The 22,806-nt window shown below is 47.0% G+C and overlaps 1 protein-coding gene across 1 annotated transcript in view; it reads right to left on the reverse strand.

Moving 5' to 3' along the window:
• chd7 (chromodomain helicase DNA binding protein 7) overlaps positions 1 to 22,806 on the reverse strand; it is a 71,901-nt gene that overhangs the window by 27,712 nt on the left and 21,383 nt on the right. The window contains exons 2-11 of the mRNA XM_068571663.1: positions 20,610 to 22,189; positions 19,608 to 19,927; positions 12,116 to 12,594; positions 5,087 to 5,231; positions 4,232 to 4,360; positions 3,583 to 3,648; positions 2,424 to 2,479; positions 2,111 to 2,225; positions 1,711 to 1,794; positions 1,462 to 1,599 (exon numbers count right to left, since the gene is read on the reverse strand). Coding sequence (XP_068427764.1) covers positions 1,462 to 1,599; positions 1,711 to 1,794; positions 2,111 to 2,225; positions 2,424 to 2,479; positions 3,583 to 3,648; positions 4,232 to 4,360; positions 5,087 to 5,231; positions 12,116 to 12,594; positions 19,608 to 19,927; positions 20,610 to 22,059 — 2,982 coding nt within the window. The 5' untranslated portion in view covers positions 22,060 to 22,189. The remainder of the gene's footprint in view (positions 1 to 1,461; positions 1,600 to 1,710; positions 1,795 to 2,110; positions 2,226 to 2,423; positions 2,480 to 3,582; positions 3,649 to 4,231; positions 4,361 to 5,086; positions 5,232 to 12,115; positions 12,595 to 19,607; positions 19,928 to 20,609; positions 22,190 to 22,806) is intronic.

Genomic DNA, 22,806 nt, shown 5'->3' on the forward strand with positions numbered 1-22,806 from the left:
TGAAATAGACTTATTCATGAGTTGATTGAAAAAAGGAAAAATATGCAGCTACTATTTTGAGAATCAATTGACTGTGCTGCTTTTTGTTTCTTAGATATGATTGATGTATGTAGCAGTTTCTTGCATGCAGCAGTAGAAAGCCAGAGTCCTGACCACCTTTTAAGGCACATGTTGATCCACATGAAAAATCAATGTGACCGTGGTTTAGTTTGAGGAATCTTGGCATGGACTAAACTGTTGACAAGTTGAAGCTTTGACCAACAGAATCACTGACATTCATCCTCTGGGGAAGATGTTTCTTTGTTGGTCCAACCGACCATCCCTCAGATGGCCGGTTGGACCAACAAAGAAACATCTTTACAGCTACACCAATGCTGCCTCTGTGGAGCTTTTCAAACATGGTCCTTAAAGGGATAGTTTGAAATTGTTTGAGTGGATAGGTGGTGGTCTCGATGGTGTGGAGAACACAGACAGGAGAACCAGCATGGGATCAAAGCAATGTGTTGCTGCAGACGTATATTCGACCCCTGAAAGAATCAATATCAGCTAAAGTGAACTGTATTTAGAATATTCTCCTCTCTTCAACTTGGTGTCAGAGAGATGGAGGACTAAAGCTGTTATCTGTGCTCTCTTCAAAGCCACCAAACTCCATTTACAGAAAAGGTACTTTTACCTCAGAACACAGGATTGCTGGTGTACAGCTGCCTCGATTTGTTAGTTTGGTGCGTTATTGTGTGAAAAAAAAAGGTGCAGTTTGGAATCAAATAAACTAACTGATGGAGGCAGCAGTAGACCAGCAACTGCCGTGTACTGAGAGATGAAAGTACAAAATCTAAGAAGTGTAACAAGCAATGGTAATTGCTTTTGTTCCTGCCAGAAAGTGTGGTATGACAGCAAGACAAAATATTCTAAATATAAGGTACACTTAAACTGATTTTGTTAAGCAGTCCATTGCTTTGCTCCGTGCTTGTACTCTTAACTGTCTTCTCAAAACTCCATCTGATGTAGGGTAATACACCAACTATGGAGATGCGTCTTATATAGACGCACTTCAAAAAGCCTGAACTATGACTTTAAGGAGAAACAGTAGGCAGCGGTTAAATAGATGGACACAGGGAGAGAGAGCAGAGTGATGAGGGAAAGACCACAGCCAGTCAACTGCTTCTGTTCAGCATTAAACACACTGTTAGTGGTTTGGCTTGGCCACAAGAGCAGGGCGTGTGTGTGTGTGTGCGAGTGTGGAAGACCACAAGAACGTGGCCCTGTGGAGAGCAGTTAAGGGAGCTGTAAATCTGGAGGAGGAAGGAGCAGGCAGCGGGGCAGCAGGCCAACACACACAAACACACGCCTACTGGGAGGAGGCTGGGACCCATATAGCACCCAATGCGCGCGCGCACGCACGCACGCACGCACGCACGCACAGACGCACGCACGCACAGACACACACATAGGGCTACTTGCCAGTTTTGTAGTGTTGGGTGTGCGTGCTGCGATGTGTTCATATTCCTCGATCTTGGATTGGTCGATGTCGGCCTTCAGCTCCCAGGTGGAGTCTTCGTAAGGCAGGCTGCACCATTTCACCAGATACAAAGTCACCGTCTGAGCGCGCGCACACACACACACACACACACACACACACACACAGTTTAGTGTGTGGAGAGAGGGTGAGGCTCAAACCCCATGAAAGATGACAGAGGGAGATCAAAGCACCTCTCCGTTTTCATCTGGGCTCTCTGAAATGTCCAGGACGCGGTCCACCTCCACGTAGTCAGGGTTAAAAGGCTCGTCATCCATCTGAGGGGTGGGGGAGGGGAGACAAAGTGGTGGTTTACTGAGAGAAGCAGGAAGACAGTTTTTACAATTTACAGCAGGTTTTTAGGTAAGTAGTGCTTTGTAGGCATGCAGCAATAACGCCAAAAAGGTAAGATCTGTACTCGCCAATATGGATCATCGACGATCGGCAATTAGTACCTGCTGAGAGCATCTCTAAAAGTTTCATTTGCTCCCCGTTTTCTTTTGAGCTTGGAACCGCGAGTCCCAATCCCAATTTGTAATAAAACCCAGAGTTTTTGGACCCCTGGCTAGTTGGAGTGAAGAGCGCAGGTCTTACCTCTGTGATGAAGCTGTTGAATTGCTGCTTGGCCCGGAACCTCTTGACCTTTTGGTGTATTCTCTTGTCCTTCTCCAGCTCCTCCAGGTCTGCCCAGCGACAGTGGAGGTACGAACTGACACACAACCACACGTTAATTTTACTCTGATCAAAGTCAGAGGGTGCTTGTGGCAATATTAAACTCTACACCGGCAATTGTATTGTTTACATTGTTTACTTATTTTAAAGTTGTGTGGTCACATTTGTGCATGCAGTGTCAATCTTATTTTCTTTTGAAAGAGATGAAGAAAAAAACAAATGGCTTGTTACTCACAATCCCTTGAACTTGACATAGAACTCCTCCACCTCCATTTCCTCCGCAGACTCCAGCTGGAAAGAAAAAAGTTTATTCAAAAAAAGGTTGATAATGAGAAAATGTAGGAACTGGACAGAGAAGGAGCAGAAGTGGTGTGTCATTGTTATAAACCTGAGATTTTTTTCCTGCCAGAGAGTGATTGATATATCGAGAAAGCCAGTATCATACTGTTTAATCATGGGAAATGTGCAAGCTTTGAATTTAATTCAGTGAACACACGCACACACACACAGCTTGAGGAGAAGTAGATGTACCATTTAAAATATGCTAACGTACTCTACTTCCAATCTAGAGACAGATTATTAGTTAAAGGAAAATATGTTCAAGACAAGACAAACATTAGAACACTGTTGGAAACAACAAAAAAGGCCTTCATGTTTCTCTGTACTAACAGCATGTGTGAAGGAAAATACCAAAACAGGAGCTCTTTCAAGCACAGACGGCCACTTCCATTCACCATTACTACTGTAACACACACACACACACACACACACACACACACACACACACACACGCGCGCGCGCGCAACTACTACTACTACTGTAATGCCATGAATCATCAATCACACACACAGCCTGAGGAAACGCTAGCTTGGCGTCTGGTGTAGCTAGCATTGTGGTTTTGGCTGGATGCCAAGCCCGAGGTCAACTCTGAATAGAGCTGTGTGTGTGTGTGTGTGTGTGTGTGTGTGTGTTGGTGCTGAGGTGAAGGAGGGGGTGGGGGGGTAACCCATTGGCAGCTGGCGAGCAAAGAAAAGTTGGCTGGTGACTAGATGTGCGTGCGTTGGCTCAGGGATGAGCTTTCTTTAGACGAGCCGCCTAAAACAAAGCCGGGTAGACACATACACATACACACACACACACACACACACACACACACACACACACACACACACACACACACACACACAGCTCCAAGTGCGCACACACATAATGACACATAAGAGCTCTCGTCTCTGCTTACCGAGTGAATACACGCTGTCTGAGCGCTCTCTCTCTCTGTGTGTGCGTGCGTGCGTGTGTGCGCGCGCTCTCTCTGCTTAGGCCAGCTGTGGAGCGGCTAATCAGATGACGTAAACCGTGACTCGAGCCTGTGTGTGCCGTGTCGTGTATCTCACTTGTTTCTTGGTGATGCGTTTGCCCATGATCTTCTCTACGACGGGCCCCTCAACCTCGGTCACATCCTGCAAACAGATGGAAATTTAAAAAGATGTGAAAGTGTTGGTGATCTGTCTGGCCCGGAAGGAGAGTTTAGTGTAGCGTTTCCCCCTCCTGCCAGAGGACAAAGCTAAATGGGCTGGTTTGTTTGAACATTAGTGCCAACGCCTGAGTTTCAGTGCCGGCACCATGAGGGTACTTTTCTTTCAGTACCTTACGTATAAGATTTTCTTTATAAATGATCCATTTGGTTTAAACACAAGCAACCGTACCAGAGCTTTGTCTTTATTAAATACTAAATTCAACTGCCATAAAAAAAATATCTGAACAGAGACTCGATGCCAGCTTTCTATACTTGACCAGTTTTAAAAATTAGTGCTGCAGACACATTTTGATTTCTTCCAAATTAGGCTTTATTTACTGTAATTGGAAGAAGGTGCCAGACAGTCCTAATATAATCCGGGACACTTTAGTGACCGACACCTTGGTGGTGAGAGGTGTCGCTCCTTTCTGTGCCGGGCTGTAAGACTATCGTTATACTCTTAATAAATAGTGGTACCGGAGTAGATCCAATCCCCGACTCAAAACCACAAGGTCTTGCCGGTGTACCTGTTGCTGTGACGACGACGGGGACTTGGGCGCCGGCGAGTCGTCTCCGCTGTCGTCGTCGTCAGAGATCCGGAACTCCAGATCTTCCGTGTACCTCTTCCTCTTCACCTGGCGGCTGGAGCGACGCTTCTATTGGACAGAGGGAGAGGACATCGGCTGTAGATGCGCGACCCTTTGCAGAAATCCCCAGCAGCTGGGTGACCCCCCCGCCAACCACACTTGGTTAATAGAAATGGCCACTGGTTGTAAAGCAGAGGGAGGTGTGTAAATGCGAAGAGGCACTCGACAACACACAACCTCAAAGTGCATACCATGTGACACCAGATTAGAGAAGCGATGGAGACTGAAGACCTCAGGCCGTCCTCTCCCAGGAAACGCACTCCATTTCCACTATTTTTTTTGGTCCGGCATGTTTACATCCGTGTTTATGTCAAAAGGTTTCCAAATAATAAAGATGTGTGAGTCACTACTGCAATGAGCAGGCTGAAGAGGACGCTTTCATATCTGAATGAGAGACGTGGCTCTTTACGCCGCTAATAGCCAGCTGCTACTCTGTTTACATGGCCCACAATCACATTCGCACATAAAAAATGTATCCGATTCGAGGAGGGATACGGTGGAGTCGTGCTTTGTTCCTCCAAATTCCATTTCGAATAGTGCACTGGAAAAACGCCAAAAAAAAATGTTTGCAGCAGCTGAAAAGTTGCTGATAGTGTGAACTTGGCCTGCTTTGTCTGTCAACACGGCTGCTTTACAACACAAACAGTAGACGCCTTCTTTCTCCACAAGGCCGTGCCGAAAAGTGATGAGAAGAAAAAAAAAAAAAGAAACTTTTTTATTATTAATTATTCCTACCTGTACACCATCATCGTCGTCATCCTCAGGAGCCGAGGGGGGTGGAGACTTCACCTCCACGTCGTCGCTGACTGACGGCTCCCTCTTCCTCTTGGATTCCTTCTTAGCAGCGCTAGCCCCGCCCTCTGACTCGACTTTCTTAATGCTGGAGAAGAAGGGGAAAAAAATTAAATAGCTGAATATTCAGAGACAAGTTGGTAAAAAAAAACAACAGAAAAACACATCCTTAAAGTGTTTCCTCTTTTACAGTTTACACACAACGAGGTGCGCGCACGCGCATGTCTGTCCCAGGGCAGTCGCCATGTTTGATTTACCCATTTAGAAATCATTAGTGTGCCTCAGGCGCTGGCACACAGGGGGTTAATGTGATGAAAGACTGCGAAGAGGCGGAGGGAGCAAGATGGAGAGATACAGGCACAGAGAGGAAGAGAGGGGGCAAAGGGAGAGAGAGACACTCAGGCAGGGAGGGGAGATAGAGAGAGGGACAGGGGAGAGAGAGGCTCCAGAAGAGGAGGAGGGGTTGAAAGGCCCTCAAGCTTCCTCTAATCTCTGGCATGGAGAGCAAGAGGAGCTGGCTCTATCTGTGTGACACACACACACACACACTACAGCGAGCGACTATTGTCAGACATTATGTGAAGCAGCTCCACAAAATACTGATGTTCAAATAACATACAGCTGTGTGCTCTAAGTGACTATTTAGGAAAATGAGAAGAACAGCAGTATCAAATGGTGATGCATTATATCTGCATTATAACAAGAAAATTGTTTGTTTGTTTCGTGCTTTTTGCTCTCAAGCCCCATTTCACAACTAGTAACTTCATCAACAAAAAAATATTGTGACTGACTGGTGGACACTTCATGTGCCGAGGTTCAAAAAGCTACTTCCATTAGAGGAGAAACACCACGCTGCTGGTCCTGTTGGACTGCAAACACACAAGTCCATTAGCAGCCCTGTGTGTGGCCCAAGGGGCGACTAGCGGGTCGGAAAAGAAGCCGATGTCGAAGAGCTTTAAACCTGCATTCTGTCTAATGTCCGCGAGGGGGTAACTCCTCTGATTGTATAGCAGTCTATGAGAAAAATACGACTTCTCGGTCTATTCTCCTCAGTAAACATTGTAAACATGAGTTTATAGCCTCAATCGCGAGTTTCAAGTCTTCTTCAATACAATATGATATATTTAGTAAATAATAGTCCATTTAAAGTCAACCGTCAAACAGGGCATGCTTGTGATTGACAACTTGCTGCCATGGCGTCATTTTTCCCGCAAAGTATATTCTGTTTTAAGCCAGTTGTTCTCAGTTAACGAGAATAATGGATGCAGCGCCCCAACTAAGCTAGTAGCACTAGTGTTTCTGGTGAACTTAGCGTTTTCTATGCTTACGGCACCTGGCTCCGCCCGGGCTTCCCTCAACGCGAGGCTTTCGAAACCGCAGCCTAATGAACCAATAGGTGAGATCATGATGTTTACTTCTTTTACACGGTCTATGATGTCGCTCTTATCCATTGGAGGAACGAAACCAAACCTAGCATTACAAGTAGCCATGAGACAGGATGAGGTCGTGGGACTATATTTTAGCTAGATTCACCGTTAGCACATGTTATGTTCGCATAAAAAAACAACATCAGCGGTGTCTTCCAAACAGCACATTAGAATGACAGTCCGACCCGCTTTCACCTTTTAATGGCACATCGAGATCATTATAACACAGGAAAATCTGGTACCAAAGCCTTAGTTAAGCTTTAGGTGTTGTGTTATTCAGCGGTGACAGAGTGGCGTTTGTGTTACTCCAGCGAAAAGACTCTTAACCAATTAAACACCAGCCCATTAACCAGACAGCGGTTAAGTTCCGTCACGGCCTTTGGTTGCCTACGAGAGTTACTTGTAGCATTAACGTTGATTGGCCACAGCTGTAAGTGCGATGTTTGTCAGTCAGGTTTCGTAACAGACTTGTTTGCATTGGAGCCTGGTGGTTTTTTTTTGCAAACCTGGAACTGGATCCCAATTGGAGCGGACTATCCCGACCCTTCTACGGTCATCTTAAATTACAAACATACATTACTTTCGACGATGAAGGTCACATTAACTTCCATTACGAACTCACTATAAAGGCGAATGTACGCACAACAACTGTCTTTCGTAGTTGGAGCGTTGCCCTTTGCAGCACTGTACGCCTGGATATCTCTCTCTCCTGCTCTGTGCCTCTCTCCCTCCTGCTCGCTCGCTCGCCCCCCTCTCTTTCCCGTCTCTCGCCCCCTCTGTCCCCGGGGCCCTTCTCCTTTCATCCTCACGCCAAAAGCAATCACCATCTCCCTGGTAACGGCTGGTCATGTGACCTGCACCTGTTCCTCTGGCTGGTCGCCACACGCTGGAGCCATCTGGCCCCGCACGCACGCACACACGCACACACGCGCGCGCACACACACACACACCTTCACTTGGCTGCCTTTTCCCCTCTCTTCCTCCTAGCGTCTTCGTGGCCTCACTTCTCTCTTCAATCACTTCATCACCTCCCTAAAAATCTCTGCTCTGGCCGTTCTCTTTGGTCCTCTTCCGCTCCAACTCTACTCTTACCCCCCACCCCGCATCTAGTTGAGATGTCCCCAAATGCTTAAACTTGGACCATGATAAACTCCCAAAAAGTTGACACACACACAACAACAAAAAAAGTAGTTTGGTTGCCTCTATGTAGCGGTAACACACAATTCTGGTCATTCCAGACCGAAGCGGCAGATAAATCCACATTTTGCTTGGAAACTACAGAGTATGGACGGACAGTGGAAAAGTTTACTTATGGAGTGCTGCAGGAACATTACAGGAAGTTAGCGTTGCACTGGTTCCTCAACAAAAAGCCAATGGGATTCTTTAATCGTCTCTTGGATCGGGCAGAAGTGCAAAAAATACTGACTTTGGACTCATTCCTGCAGCATTCTTTAGTGCAGAGGGTTTAAAGGGACTCCCGCTGTGTTAGAATTTGAAATCTATGAAAACATCTATTACCTTGAATTAAAGTTGACCACAGTCGAGAGTGTTTACCTCGACATGTTTTAGGAGGGGGTTTCATTGAGAAGCTGTAATCGCTAATAATGCATAAGGACTCCTCTGGCCCTGATGCAGCTTTATGGAGAGCCTCAACTCATCTGGATCGGACTGTTGCGGTTCCCTCCCGCAGCTCTTAGAGTCGTGCTGTCGCAGCATTTCTCATCTTTCTGCGACCAGAAAACATTAAAAACGGGCAACTCAGCTTTTGTATCAAAGTGTAAACGCACGGCGCTCCCGCTAAAAAAAGAAAAGCAAAAAAAAAAGGTTGCGTTTGGTTGTCAATATAATGTCACATGGCCAACAAACAAAGTAGCTTTTTTTCAGCTTAAAAGCTCTAAAAGCCCACTGTTTACCCACTGTGTATGTGTGCCATTTTGAGCTACCTCCTGAATGCTGCATTTAGCAGAGTCACATCTCTCCCCCAGTAGTCGGTGGAGGCCAACAACAGAGCAATCATCAGGTGGACACACACGTGACAAAACAATGATGTGTTGCTCTGCAACTGCTGAACCTGTAAATAAGCCATCTTTTGCTACCGTAATATGTGAAAGTTGTGTTCATAACAAATGGGGAGTGAAAAGAGTAGACATGAAGAGGAAGACAAATACAAAAAAACGGGGGAAGGGTGGAGTGTAAGGGACACCTGCTGCTGTGATGAGTCATACCACTGAAGCCCCGTGCACACTCGCCCCATGGTAACAAAAAACCTACACCAGCGGCCAGAAGGCCACGCACACACACTTTAATAGTGCTGTCTTTGCACACGCGTTTGCAGACACGCATGGTGTCTGCATGCATGTCTGACTTGTTTGTGTGTACTGCAAACAAATCACCCCCACGCACAGTGAGGGAAGGGTGTGGCAACTGAGCGCTGGGTTATTTATAGATGTACTTCCTCTGCGAAAGGTAGACAGAGAGGGAGCGAAGGAAAAGAGGGATGAGAGAGCAAGGTCAAAGGAGAGGTGTGAGCTGACTGGACTAGTAAAGCACATGATTCTCTCTGACACGCACACGTCTCTTCATTAACATTAAGTCGTCCTGCACTAACTACCTTTGTTATCTTCTGACGGTAACACAGCGTAGAATGTCCTCAACAACACGGTCACCCAGGGAAGACTCGTGTGCACATACGAGAGAAACTCTGCAGATATTTTAGTCTCAGGCGATATAACAAAGTATTGCTCAACACGATATTGGCTGGCCAATGATTTTATAATTTTTATTGTGGTTACAAATGTGCGTTTTAGTTTTAAAAAGGCAACAAAAAGGATTCAAGCTGAGTATTTGGTTCAAGTTTTGGAACTCATTCTGCCTGGTCAATATGACAATATGCCAAAACTTAAATTACAAAAGGAAGTGAAACCTTAAAGACAGCCTGTGCTCAAACCAGCACAGCCCAACACCCTGGTTAGCGGTTACACTGACGAAGTGGAGGCTTCATGCCGCTCTGGAGTGTTCACACACGGAAGCAAATACACAGAGCGGAAAAGAAAACACTGCAGTGGCGTGGGCCACATGAGAAGCTCTTGAGCTTTGGGGGCTTCTTTTCTGCACCCACGAGTGGGAAAATCACAAATCCCCTAAAAATGTGATAGAACACGTGTGTGCTTAAGAGCTTTGAAGACTTTTAATAAAAGAACATTATTACAGCTTTTTTTAATGATTCTAATAAGTCAGAAAAGTAACAATTTCTCAAAACGAAAACATACACCTTCATGTGTATGACTTCCCTATGAGGAACGAACCGTGACAAACGTCACGAGAGCCGTGCTAAACTTCTTTTTTGAAGAAAATATGGACATTTTATGTGCAAAATACAACACGAGGCAGCGAAGAAGCGCCTCAACCCGGAACATAATCCAGAAAGAGCGACAGGAGAGAGGAGTGAAGATGATGATGGATGAGGGCAGTGGAGGGGAAAAGATGAAAGGCTCCGATCCTCTTCAGCAGGAAGAGGTGGGACTGGAGGGAGGTGGGGAGGGAGGGGTAGAAAGGAGAGAATAAAAGAGAAGATAGTTGGGTAATTGCAGCGGTCCACCATTTTAGAGTAGCAGTGGATGGCCGGCAGCCATTATTATGCTAAATTAACCTGGAAGCTCCGGGCCGCCACTCAAGATGGAGGAAAAGCTGACAACAGATAAGAGCTGGTTTACCAACACACACACACACACACACACACACACACACCCTCTGCCCACACACACAGTTGTGCCTGTGGAGTGGTCAGCAGCGTGGCCTTCATTATCATTAGACGCCATTTTCTGCCACAAAGATCACCAGCAACCCCTCCCCCAACACACACACACACACACACACACACACACACACACAGCTCCAGCCTCCTCACAGTTTCACACACACTCTAACACCCCCCTCGCCCTGACTCTTTTCCAGTGGGCGATGCATGCATACACACACCTCCCCCAGCGCTGACCCCTGCCTGCTGCTTTGGCCCTCCCTCTTCCTCGGGATAAAAGGGAGGGAGACGGAAGGCTGGGGAAAGGGACGGACACAGAGAGAGACAGAGAGAGAGAGAGAGAGAGAGAGAGAGAGAGAGAGAGAGAGAGAGAGAGAGAGACACACACACACACACACACACAGACAGACAGATGGGGGCTGCCTGACACATTCCTCAGTCCGATCAAGTTTCCACCGTCTCAATGAAACCACATCTGACTCCCTCGTACACAAACCCTCTCTGCGTCGCTCTTTGAACTGACGGCTTGTAAGCAATGAAGGAAAAAAGAAACACTTGCTTCAGTGATATCCTAATTTATTTTTTTTAATAAAGAGAAAGAGAAGTGATAAAGCCAGAGAGGGAGAGGGTAAGAAGGGAATGATAAGAGAGCTCTGTGCAAACAAAGCGAACCAAAGCCGATATGGACAAACACTGATAAGTGCTGGAAGATCCAACTAATCGACATGCTCAGCAGGAAGCTTAAAATCAACTGATCGTGAGCTTGGTGACAACTAAATGGAACCGGCTACGGTGATACCAAGCACCAAATGTGGATTAATACGCCACAGAAAATAGTCCAACAAACTCACTCAAATTCTTTTTTGATATATTGCAACCACTGATGTATGATACTGAATGGAGAAAGCAGCCACTTTCTTCTGGGAAACAAAGTTGCAAATGTCATGTTTGAGTTGATTCATTGAGCATAACGACAAAAGAGTCTGTTCTTTTAAAATAAACGCGGCTTTCCAGGGGGTCAACTGACAAAGTGACGAGTAAAGAACGGTGAATAGCGCTACTTCCCCGCCGACCTGCAAAACTGACAGTAGATCTGACCCTGTTGATCTGCATCTATAGAAGAAAATGTGATTGATCCTGCGATCTGTCAGTGTAGCGGTGCATGCTCCATGCTTCACTAAGCCCTGTGATCACTAACTCGGACTCGCACACATGCACACACAGTCTGTGGTTCACAGCTCAGAGGTTGTGACCTCTTCAGTTCCCCCTGGTTGGCCACATGAGTGATGGATCTGGTGAGCGCAGCTCTTGGGCTGCACCATGAAGCCTTTTTGCACGGACACTGTGCTGATTGCATGCGGAAAAGTCACATGGCATGATGTGCAACGTCAGCAACTCAACTTAAACATGGTGGCTTTGTTTTTTTTACCTGTGTAGGAGGATCTTCCTCCCGGCGAGTACCCCCCCCCCCCCCCTCCACCCGCTCTTCATATTTCAATATGTACCGTATTTATGCAGTTATTTCCAGTATCGTATAGTCCTGGTCTAACCTCTTCCCACGCGGTGAAATTGGAAGTTGCCACATTTCCATAACCGTTTTCCATCTGCTGGAAAACGGGCGGCAGCCTCTCCATTTAATCCCTACCAGGTTTTGTATACATACATGTGGAACAATAATGCTAACGTCTGGACTTGATGAAGTTGTACTCCTCTTACCTGGCCGCTTACAGGCGCTTAGCTTTCCAAAAACAACCGAACACCCAAGGACTAATGTAAAGCTGCTCCTACCTGGTTTTCTTGGGGGTCTTGGTCTTGGGTGTGGAGCTCTTGGTTTTCTTCTCCTTGGGCTCCTTGGGCTCTTTGGGGGTCTTGGGTGTTTTAGGCGTCTTCGGGGTCTTGGGCTCCTTGCCCTCCACCTTCTCCTTTGGTTTCTTTTTCCGCTTCCTCTTCTCCACCAGCGGTGAACTTCCCTCTACAGTTCCTGTGCCAGTCACTTGCTCACGCCCATCACTTCCTGTGCCGGGAAATTCAGACTTCACGTCTTCCTCTCCGCCTCTGGCTGCCGCGGCAGTTTCTCTTGTCGCCTTCTTCCCTCCCTCTTCTTCCTCTCCGCAAGCCACTTTTGCTTTCTTCTTCCTTTTCTTTTTTGGCTTGGTCTCCTGGTCGCTGGGCTGCTCTGTGCTAATAGGTTGGCCGGGGGCGCCGGCGCCGACCGACGGCCTGTCAGGAACCATCATTGAGGCGTCGCCTGACGGGTCGGGGGAATGCTGGGAGGTGAGGGAGAAAGTCAGAAGTTAATTTTAGGGTTTTTTCAACATCTTTATTCATATGAAGAAATAATGACATTCAAATAAAAAATGTCATGCCTTCTTCTCAACAAAGAAACAGAACAGTGTCCTTTGGTTTTGCCTGCACAGGTGTGGACAGTGTTGGCAAAGACGCATGAAAATATGCTAATATTTCTCTAGCGCTACATTGATATATAGGTTAGCAGTACTGTCACTTGACAGAAAAGCTACTTAACTTCCAGCTTCATAAATGTCAGACCGTTTCGAGTTCTTATAGACAAAGTGAATAACTTTGTGTCCTTTCACAATTGATTAATTGACAATGTAGATTGTCGTAGACAAATCGTTATTTGCCGTTTTAAAAATCTAAATGGTTGCAACTAACGATTAGTTTGTTATCAATTAACGTGGTGATTCTTTTCTTACTGCTAGACATATGTCTTGCTATGTCCAAAGAATATTCAGTTCACTGCTATAGAAAGAAAACACATATTCAAATTAGAGAATGTTATATGAAACATGCCTCGATAATGAAGCCTTGCCTTTGATTCATTTTCTGTTGATGGACTAATCAATACATGATTTCAATATGGATCAGTCTGAGAACATGTGCATTGAGATGCGCCGTTCGCAACCTTTCATTCTATCGGTTTGCCATGGCAGCCTGTCAAAGTCAATAGTGCTAGAATTTCGGCGTGGGCGGGGGTTGAGGTTGTCAGTAATGGACGACTACAGAGCAGAGGGGGATGACAGGGATTCATCCATCCGTCTGTCTGTCCATCCATCCACATGGCTGCCACCTCCACCCTCTCCTTGACTCCCTGTTGCCACAGTGTTCTACCCCTCCTCCCTCCAGCACCTCCCTCCTTCTTCCAGCACTTCCCCCCTCCCTCCAGCAGGCTAACCTTAATAAACAAACCAACTGACGCCTCATTTTTCCTCCTGCGTTGCTCTCCTGCAGACTAAATCCTCTCCCCGTTCTCCTTCTCCTCACCACTCCCAAGTAGGCTCCCTGTGACAGGCAACTGGTTACCAGCTGTTGGGAGCCTCTCCAGCTGCCTCTCCTCCCTCACCCTCTCTTCCAGCCCTCCCTCCCTCCCTTTTTTGCTCTCTCTCTCCAGCTGCTCAGGGTCCCAGTAGCAGATGGGAAATCAGGCATCATGACACGAATAAATTATCTCCATACTTCAAAAAGGCGCAGCGAGGGAGTATGTGTGTGTGTGTGTGTGTGTGTCATACTAGTTGGCTTTTGAGAGTGTGCGCATGTGCGTGTGTAATTGTGTGTCAAAGGGGGGTGTGTGAGCATCAGCAAGTTTATAGCGAAATGCCAAGGCAGCAGCGTGCGCAAACACACGCGCGGGCACACACACACACACACACACACACACACACACACACACACACACACACACACACACACACACACACACACACACACACACACACACACACACACACACCTCTGTTGTGTTCACATGGCGGAGGAAAGAGTTGGGGTGCCATCACTGAAAGTCCACTTCCATCAGGAGAATGCTAATGTACACACACATTTCACACCAAACTACTGCAAGGTCACGCGTCCCACACACACACACCTCTGCACACAAACACCTGCTGACACACACGTAAACTGAGACATTTAGACACGCAAATAGGGGGAGGAGAGGGAGAGATAACTAGGGTGGAGGGGAGGGGAGGGAGAAAGATAGAGAGAGACAGAAAGAGAGGGACTAGCGCCGAGAGAGATGCATGCGTGTGTGTGGGGGGGGTGCAGTGCCAAGAGATAAATCTGTCCTCCTGCCAAGCTTGCCAGATAATCAATCACACGAATGACAATGGAGACACACACAGTGCATGTACACACAAACAATCACACACACGCGCTGGAGTCCTGCGTCAGGTTTGGTGTTGTGCAGGGTGAATTTAGCTTGGTGCGCCGAGTTTCTTTGGTTTAAATCCAGTTCTCCATGAGGAATCTAAAACACCATTTTAAAGCACCTCTAACACTAATAAGTAATATTTTCACCGATAAGTGAATTTAATTAAATGATCTATAAAAGTCCTCAATGAATGACTGGCCTTGAGATAATAATAAATAACCAACAGTTTTGAGTTTCATCTCTCCGAGGACAGAGGGAGTGGGGGAGTGGGGACGGTGGGGGGGGTGGAGGACCTCTCTTATAAGTTGGGGTGGAGAGGGATGGGGGAGAAAGCTGGAGGGCGGGACAGCTGGAAATGGAGTGAGATGAAGGGTTAAATCTACCAGGCAGAAACACTTAAGACTCCCAAAGGATGGCGTGAAAGAAAATATGGTTTGCATCATTCAGCTTCTGCCCTCATGCCCTCTGATACGGAGAACATTTGATCTTTTCATATAGTTTGGTCATATTTCTTAAGAAAAATAAGAGGCCCTTCACAATAACCACTATATTGACCGAAAGTATATTTGGACATGAGCAATATTCTTTTTATGTTATTGACTGGACAATATGTGAACATGGCCACGATAAATGTTTACGTTAAAGAATTATTATACAATATACAACCATGGTCTCAAACATTTTGGCAGACCTCGATTGCTCGTAGTGTTTATATATGCCCGATTTTTTATTAAACTCCTTGAACTAACTGCATTATTATGCCGTTAAATTATTATTAAATCCGTGGCCTAAAATGGTCCCAAAATGACAATACAGATCATCGCAACTCTTTCTGGAATTGTGACAGCACCTTTATGATTTCTGAGTGAAAATAGGCCGGAAATGTATGATTCTCATTGAGCTAGTTCTCTCATGACAGTGTTTCACCTGGGTTTACAGCTTCGGGATATGGGGGTGTGGGGGAGGGGGTGGGACCTCGACGACACCAACAATGACACAAACACCAAAAGCATTGCTTTTCCTGTACATCATTTTGTGACTGTGCTTTTATAAATAACAGAGTAAAGAAAATTGCAATAACTTTCAATTAAACCAGTCCATCAGACCAAAAAATGGCAAAAATTGCAATCACCTAAAACAATGAAAATAAAGTTCTATCTGTGCAAAAAATAAATATATAGTTTACTAAATAGCTTATTTTGGAAAATTGAAAGCAAATTGCAAAAACAAAATTAGTGTAGATATGCCAGTCATCAGGTTGTATCAGTATTGGTGGCTGCATTGAGCTGCTCTTCTCTACACATTTTTAAAACAGGGTCGTAGACTTGATCCTGCCGCTCTCAGTTTACTTTTTTCGGTTTTGAGAGACGGAACAGCAGAAAAGACGACCCGACAGAGACTTCACAGAGATTGGCTTTTGGCGAAATGCCAAAAATTGCCGAATCGCACGGTGTACCGTAACCATTTACCCGAAAGTACAGGCAATTCTCCATGTACTTATTAATGGCTTAGTTTCATGTTTGTGTACTTTGTACTTTTGTAAAGTGTGAAGCCAGCAGGCTCATTGTTTGTAAATGACACGAGCACTTTGGCTCGTTTCACTTGGAAACGGAGAGCTGCTCCAGGTTCAGGAGAGCAACTCGGTGCTCCTTGCAGGAGAGCTACTGTTGCCATCTTCACGCTGGGAGCGTTTAAAACACTGATATAGTTGTCTGCTTTTCATGCGACATTTTTTGACGCTCTGTGCCCGCTGCTGTAAGTGCTCGGTGCGCGCAAGTGTCTGTGCGCATCAGGACGAAACGGCACCATGCACGATACAGCGAGCAGAGGACAAGTGTTTACGTGCGACCAGGTAGAGAGAGAAATGACAAGCTGTTGTATACATCCGATCGATAAAATACTGCTGTTTAGTTTGTTTAATAACAGAACAAAGTGTATACCTAACCTTAAATGACTTCTTGTGATCTGGCGCTATCAAAAAAATGACAGGGGGCGGGGGTTTAGGTGCGCTGCCCCCCTAATATAACGGTGGGGGAAACACTGCTTATCATCACACTGCCAGCGGATGCTTTGAAATTTTAGTCAGACTTCCTCCACTGGATGAAATCATTTTTGCACAGCGATTACATTTTGCCGTACCACTACGTTCTTTTTGACGCTTGGCTGTACACTTGTGCACTTACGTTGGTTAGTCATTGGTTGATGGATGCTGAACTGGCAACAGAACACAAAACTGTAGAAAACACCACTTTTAAGAATTCATAAGCTTAAATTAAAAAGCAGATTTATTTTGGAAGTGGTTGACACTAGTCTTGGCTTCATATTAGAAATGGATGTGCCAATCAGGATTTAGCGTTTAACTCTGATGACAAATGTTGGGCTATTTGGTCAACCACAAACACCTACATAGTTCTAATAGAACAGATAAGCTAAAGGTGTGAGTTTTAAATTATATAATTAATAATGCATGGTGTTATTAACTCTAATTGCTGCAGTTTTATTTAGAAATATAAAATTGCAATTGAATGTGTATTTGAAGCCACTTTTTCCGATGCTTTAGCAACTATACACATCTAATTATCCGTTCTCTTGGATTACCCTGTTGTCTGTTATCCAGGCCACATTCCCCATAGCTTTGTGTGAAAAGTTTTACTTTGACGCTTTCAGCAAAAATATCAATGACTAAAAGAAGGTCAAATTAATCAGACAGTTATTGCTTAATTTAGATTAGGCGAACCCTGACTTGTACAGACAGCTAATGCTAATGGAGGCGATATTTTCGCGTGAATAAAGAGTTAATGTTTTATCTCTCAATGATGAAAAAGCCAAGAATCATTCACAGTAAGCACAGGAGGAAGGAAGCGCCTCCTCTCTGTTCAGATACTGCAGCAGCAGCTGCAGTTGCATGTCTCAGCTCTTCTAATATGGTGAGGTGGGTTTCCAATACAAATCACTCAACCACCAAAACCAAGATGAATCAGCTTACAGAGAAGTAGCTTGCCGAGGTGATCGTACTATCTGCTCCTCAAAGGATAATTGAGCATGCCATCCTTCAGGACCAGGAACAAAGCCAAGCTCATCAGCTGCGGCTGATTTTAACTTAATTTGCTATTAGGTATTTGCTGTTCGGACAGTTCCGATGACATCTCAACAGCATTTCTATGCGTCTGGTTCGATGGACGAATGTATGCAAACTTAAAACAGCAACAGGAAGAAATACGTAAACAACTTGTAATTGCACAGAGACTACTTTTATTTAATTTTTTTTTTTTAAAAGGGACATTTTTGGGAAAAATGTATTCTTCACTCAATGTCACTAACATGAATGTCTGGTGAAATGTATGAAGGACAAAGCACATCGTCTATAGACAAACATGTCCCGTTTGTTGGAATTCTCACAAACGAGCGTCAACAAAACGCCAGAGGAGCATTTCCTCGAAGCCGCGGCAGGCTGGATGGTATGGCAGCTCGCTGACAGCATGCGAGAGCGGGGGAGGGGCGAGACAGGCATGTTATATGTCAACTAAAGTGCTGCACGCAACACAGTGTGTGTGTGTGTGTGTGTGTGTGAGAGAGAGAGCGAGCGAGAGCGAGAGCGAGAGAGAGAGAGAGAGAGAGAGATGTAGAATAAAGGTCACAGCGCAGCACTCTGCCAGAGCTGTGACCTTGAGCTGCTGACGAAGGCGCGCACGCACTCGTGCGCGTGTGTGTAATAACCATGCTTAGTGAACAGATGGAGCTTAGAGTACCAGACATACAGTCATTATGACTGACTGACCAGCTTGGTGTGTGTGTGTTTGTCTCTCTCTCTAACAAGTGCATCATGAAGCAGAGGAAAAACCCCCTTCCTGTGTTACGCACCACTCTGGGAGCTCCTCTAGCTCGGCTATCCTATTTCCCCGGGCACATTAGCCATCCCATTCCAGACCATCCGAAGCCACACTGTCGGCGTGCGTGTGCACGTCGAATGACAGTGGCTGCCGGGCCTGCAGCTAGAGTCGGGACAGCGGATGCAGATCACCCGGGCGCGGCGCAGGGCTCACCAGTCAACCTGGCATCTAGGTCAGGAGTGCTGGATAGATTGAGAGTGACGGCTGAAATGTCAACCAAAAAACACAGTGACGCTCGCCTTGGAGGTGGAGTGGGGGAGGAGTAAGAGAGGAGTAGTGTGAGTGAAAATGGAAGGGGACACAGGGCCGCTATTGTGTGTGAATGGGTCAGTGGAGAAAGAGGGCTTTGAGCAACAAAACAAGCTAATGGACGCTGGAAGGCACGTGACGCAGGCGGCGGCGATGCACACTCTCATAGAACACAAACATGGAGGTTGCCATTGAGAACTACCACCCCCATCTAATTTTGTCTCCTGTGCAGAGGGCAGATCCTAGATTCTTTGCTTGTTTTCCCACTTTTTTTCCTCTTAGCATGTTTTTCCCCCCTCCCCCAATCTCTTAATCACCCACCAGCTTTTCTTTTTTTTCCTTCTCCTCACTGTCTCCCTCTTTTACAAACTGCCTGTCTTTCTGCACATCCGGCTACAACTTAAAAATGAAATAGGTGAGACAGAAAGAGGACGTACACACGCAGAGTGAGAGAGAGAGAGCGCGAGAGAACAGAGAGAGCGGAAAGAGAGGAGACGAGGAGGAGAGAGAGACAGGAAGGGAGGTTTCCTCTATAGAGAAGGGGGAGACGTGGGAGCAAGGGGGAGGAGAGATTATGCTGGTGGCGCCTGTGTGTGTGTGTGTGTGTGTGTGTGTGTGTGTGTGTGTTGCACACATCTCAGGATATGCAGCTCACAGGAAACAAACAGCTGCAAAAATCCATTTCCCCACACACACGGAAATGCAACCACACACAAGGCCCACAGCAGAAGCCCACAGGCAAAAAAAACACACTTTCTCCCTCTCCCTCTCCCTCTCCCTTACACACACACACACACACACACACACACACACACACACAGACACAGAACCAGCGCACCGCTGTGTTCTCAAATGTCACGTACATACATGTGCACACACACACACCCTCTTCATCCGTCTCTCTCACTCACACACACACACACACACACACACACACACACACATCAAAGTGTTTGTTTGACGGGAGACTCACCTGTATGTGAGGCACTTTCTGTGGGGTGAGAGGGGGCGAGGAGAGCAGGTGGGAGGTGGGAGGCGCCCAGGGGTGGGAGGCCTGGTTGGGGGGAGGGGGCGTGCTCTGCAGGTGGTGTGGCTGGGCGGGCATGTGAGCGTGCTGCACTGGAGCACTCTGGGCAGGCGGGGCCAAGCCATGGTTCGGGGCCGGGACACCATGCTGACCGACGGCCGGACCCTGGAAACTCATGGGAGTGGGCTGCACACTTCGGGGGACCTGCTGCGGGGCCTGGAGCAGACGCTGGTCTCCCACCTGGGTGACTGCAGCTTCAAGAGAACCTGGGAGTAGAGCCGGGGAGAGGAACAAGGCGTCAGAACCAACTATGTGAGTGCATGATCACCAACAGTGCATTTTATCTCCCGCCCATCATGCTATAAAAGCGTCTTTTTTTTTGCTGGTGTTTCAATCACCAAAACCATCATACAGGTTTGTAGAATATTAAAGTTGCTGAAGTTAACCAGTGTCTATTACGTAAAACTAAGTACAAAAGAAGTTCATAACGCTTTTCACTAGCATTGAAAAGCGCAACCAAAACTAAAGTCATAATAGATACAATAAAAAACAAAGCTCAACTTAACTTTTAGCCATTTTTCAAAAAGTGAGGGAGAGCAAAAAGTGGAGTGGCACATTATAGGTTCACAGGCCAAATCAAGTTTCTTTCAATTACTGCAACAATTTCCTCATCCAAGTGTGGTATTTACACGCTGAAGTAGCTAAAAGGGTGTAACCCTAGTATTGTATTCTGGAGGGTTGCTAGTACAAGATTTACAGTGAGTACCATCTCTGCCTATGAGGAAGATCCATTACAACAACCCAAGAGTTGCTGCATTACCTGATCGTGTAATCTGAACATTCAACATGTGTGGATTTCTTGAGGAAGTATACAAGACAACTAAAGCCGTGTCTTCTTTAAATTAGTGTCAAAGCAACATGGGACCGCATCAACTGTCCTGTGCTTACCTTGCTGAAGTTGAGGCCTGTTTGGCCCCATTTGTGAACCACGCTGCGTCCCCAGGCCAGGATACATCTGCCCTGCACCGGGGGGCATGTTGTGAGGCTGCTGGTGTTGGGGCTGTGGACCAGATAGAGGGATTTGGGGAGTTCTCTGGGCCATAGCATTGGGTTGAGACTGCAGGGCTGTGTACCCTGCAACCTCTGGGGCTACGGCTAGCCCTGCACTAGGGGGTCTGCCCTGCTGGGGAGGAGGTGTTGGGGTTCCCAAAACCCGCATGGGGGACATGGATGAGGGTGTGGGGTAAGTTCCCTGAGCTGGGGAGACAAGGTGGGATTGGGGCTGGTTTGGGGCCTGAGACAGACTCTGGGGGTGTTGGGGGTGCATAGGCTGGCCCTGTTGCCCAGTCTGCTGCATTGGGGCAGAATGGGTCGGATGGGGCTGGGGTTGATGTGGTGGTCCAGTGGGGTATCGCTGCCCCTGTGGCCCAGCTGCTGGGGTTGATCCCTGGTTAAACCTCTGGCCGAGCTGCCCTGGTCCCATGCCCTGGCTGGTGTTAGCATTGGCATTATTGTTGGCACTCTGGCCCATCCCAGGTCCCATGGCTCCATACTGGGCCTGATAACCAGGGTACTGGGCAGCCCCAAACCCTGCCATGCCCTGTTGGTGCTGGTGGGGGTTTGGAGGCTGTCGGGAGGGGGAGTGTGGGTATCGGGGTGTGTGGCCCATGTTGGGATAGCCCTGGGGTTGTGGCTGGGGGTGTCTCATTTGAGCTCCACCCATTCCAACATGTCCCAGGTAGTGAGATGGGTCCTGAGCAGGAGGGGGTACCATGCTCTGCGAAGGGTAGTGTTGGTTCATGCGAGCAGGCGGGCCTTGCATCCCACCATAGTTGCCTTGAGACATCTGGTAAGCTGCCATCTGGTTTGGGCCACCACCTGGTTGTGCCGGAGGCTGTTGATAAGCTGATCGGGTCTGCTGTGGTTGCTGCTGAGGTTGTTGCTGCTGGCCCCAAACGCCACTCCCACCACCTCCTCCCCCAGCATCACCCGGATACCCATGGAGGGGGTTGCTAGAGTTAGCTTGGTTATTATGGTAGTGGGAAGCCATGCCATTCATGGCCGTGTTGACATTTGGTGGCCCCTGGCTGGGACCATTCTGGGCCATCATTCGTCCTCCGGTGGCACCAGGTTGATCGTAGCCTGTGTAGGGGCCATGGTCATACATTTGCCCCAACTTAGGCTGCCCGGGGCCGGGCCCAGCACCGTGGATCATCCCCTGGTGGTAGCCCCTTGTTCCCTGGTGCTCGTGGTTCAGAGAGGGATTAGTCTGCTGGGCTAAAGGGTTGGACTGGGCGGCAGCAGGCTGCTGAGGAAAGCAGTCCCCTAAACTATCCAATTCATCTGAGAAGAGCCCTGCATCGTCCCCGAATAAGCTCAACATCCCTGGGTCCGCCATGGCTGGGTGGGGGTCCCACAGATGGTGGGGTGGGGGGGACTGGATGGAAGGGAGGTGTGTTATGCAGTGAGGAGCTAATCAGCTAACTGCTAATTTGAAAATTGCTACTCCATGATCCTAATTAAGGTTCCTGGAGAGACGGACAGAGGTAGGGGAAGACAAAGAAGAGGACAGAGAAGAGGGAGGGGAGAAAGGAAGACACATTAAAATCAGGGCATAGGCCCAAAAAGATGCTGCTGAATGAAGGGCTGTTCTTAATGCGTAGTTAGAACATTCCTTGATGGCGGTTTGAGACGACCTGGACAATTGCAGAAAGTCCCAAGGTAGATTCATTACACAAAGTCTGCGACCAAGGACTTGAATCACAGGCAGACTTAACTATAAATTTGATAGAGTCATTCTTGTGTGAAAAAGGGGTTATATTATTATGGTATTATGTCTTTTAGCAACATGCCAAGTTTTCCCACTAGTTTTAGGGTAAAAACATTGCTTTGCTTATTTAATTCAATTTCATGTTGTATTGCCCCAAATTACAAATTGGCCGAAGAGGGCTTTACAATATGTGCACATCCTCCGTCCGGGGACCTCACATTGGGTCTGTTGCATTTCTCGTTACCACCTCAAAAGTTCCAAGCAAGCTAATCCGATACTACATTTTGGAATTGAAACAGAAAATCATCACCAGCGCATATAAAAACGGGATAACCCCGTCATTTTGAAACGGTGTGAAAAAGCTACCTTAAATAG

This window comes from Clinocottus analis, unplaced genomic scaffold (assembly GCF_023055335.1).
Source record: "Clinocottus analis isolate CAN_PGR_092001 unplaced genomic scaffold, fCliAna1.0.p SCAF_11, whole genome shotgun sequence".
Lineage (NCBI taxonomy): Eukaryota > Metazoa > Chordata > Actinopteri > Perciformes > Cottidae > Clinocottus > Clinocottus analis.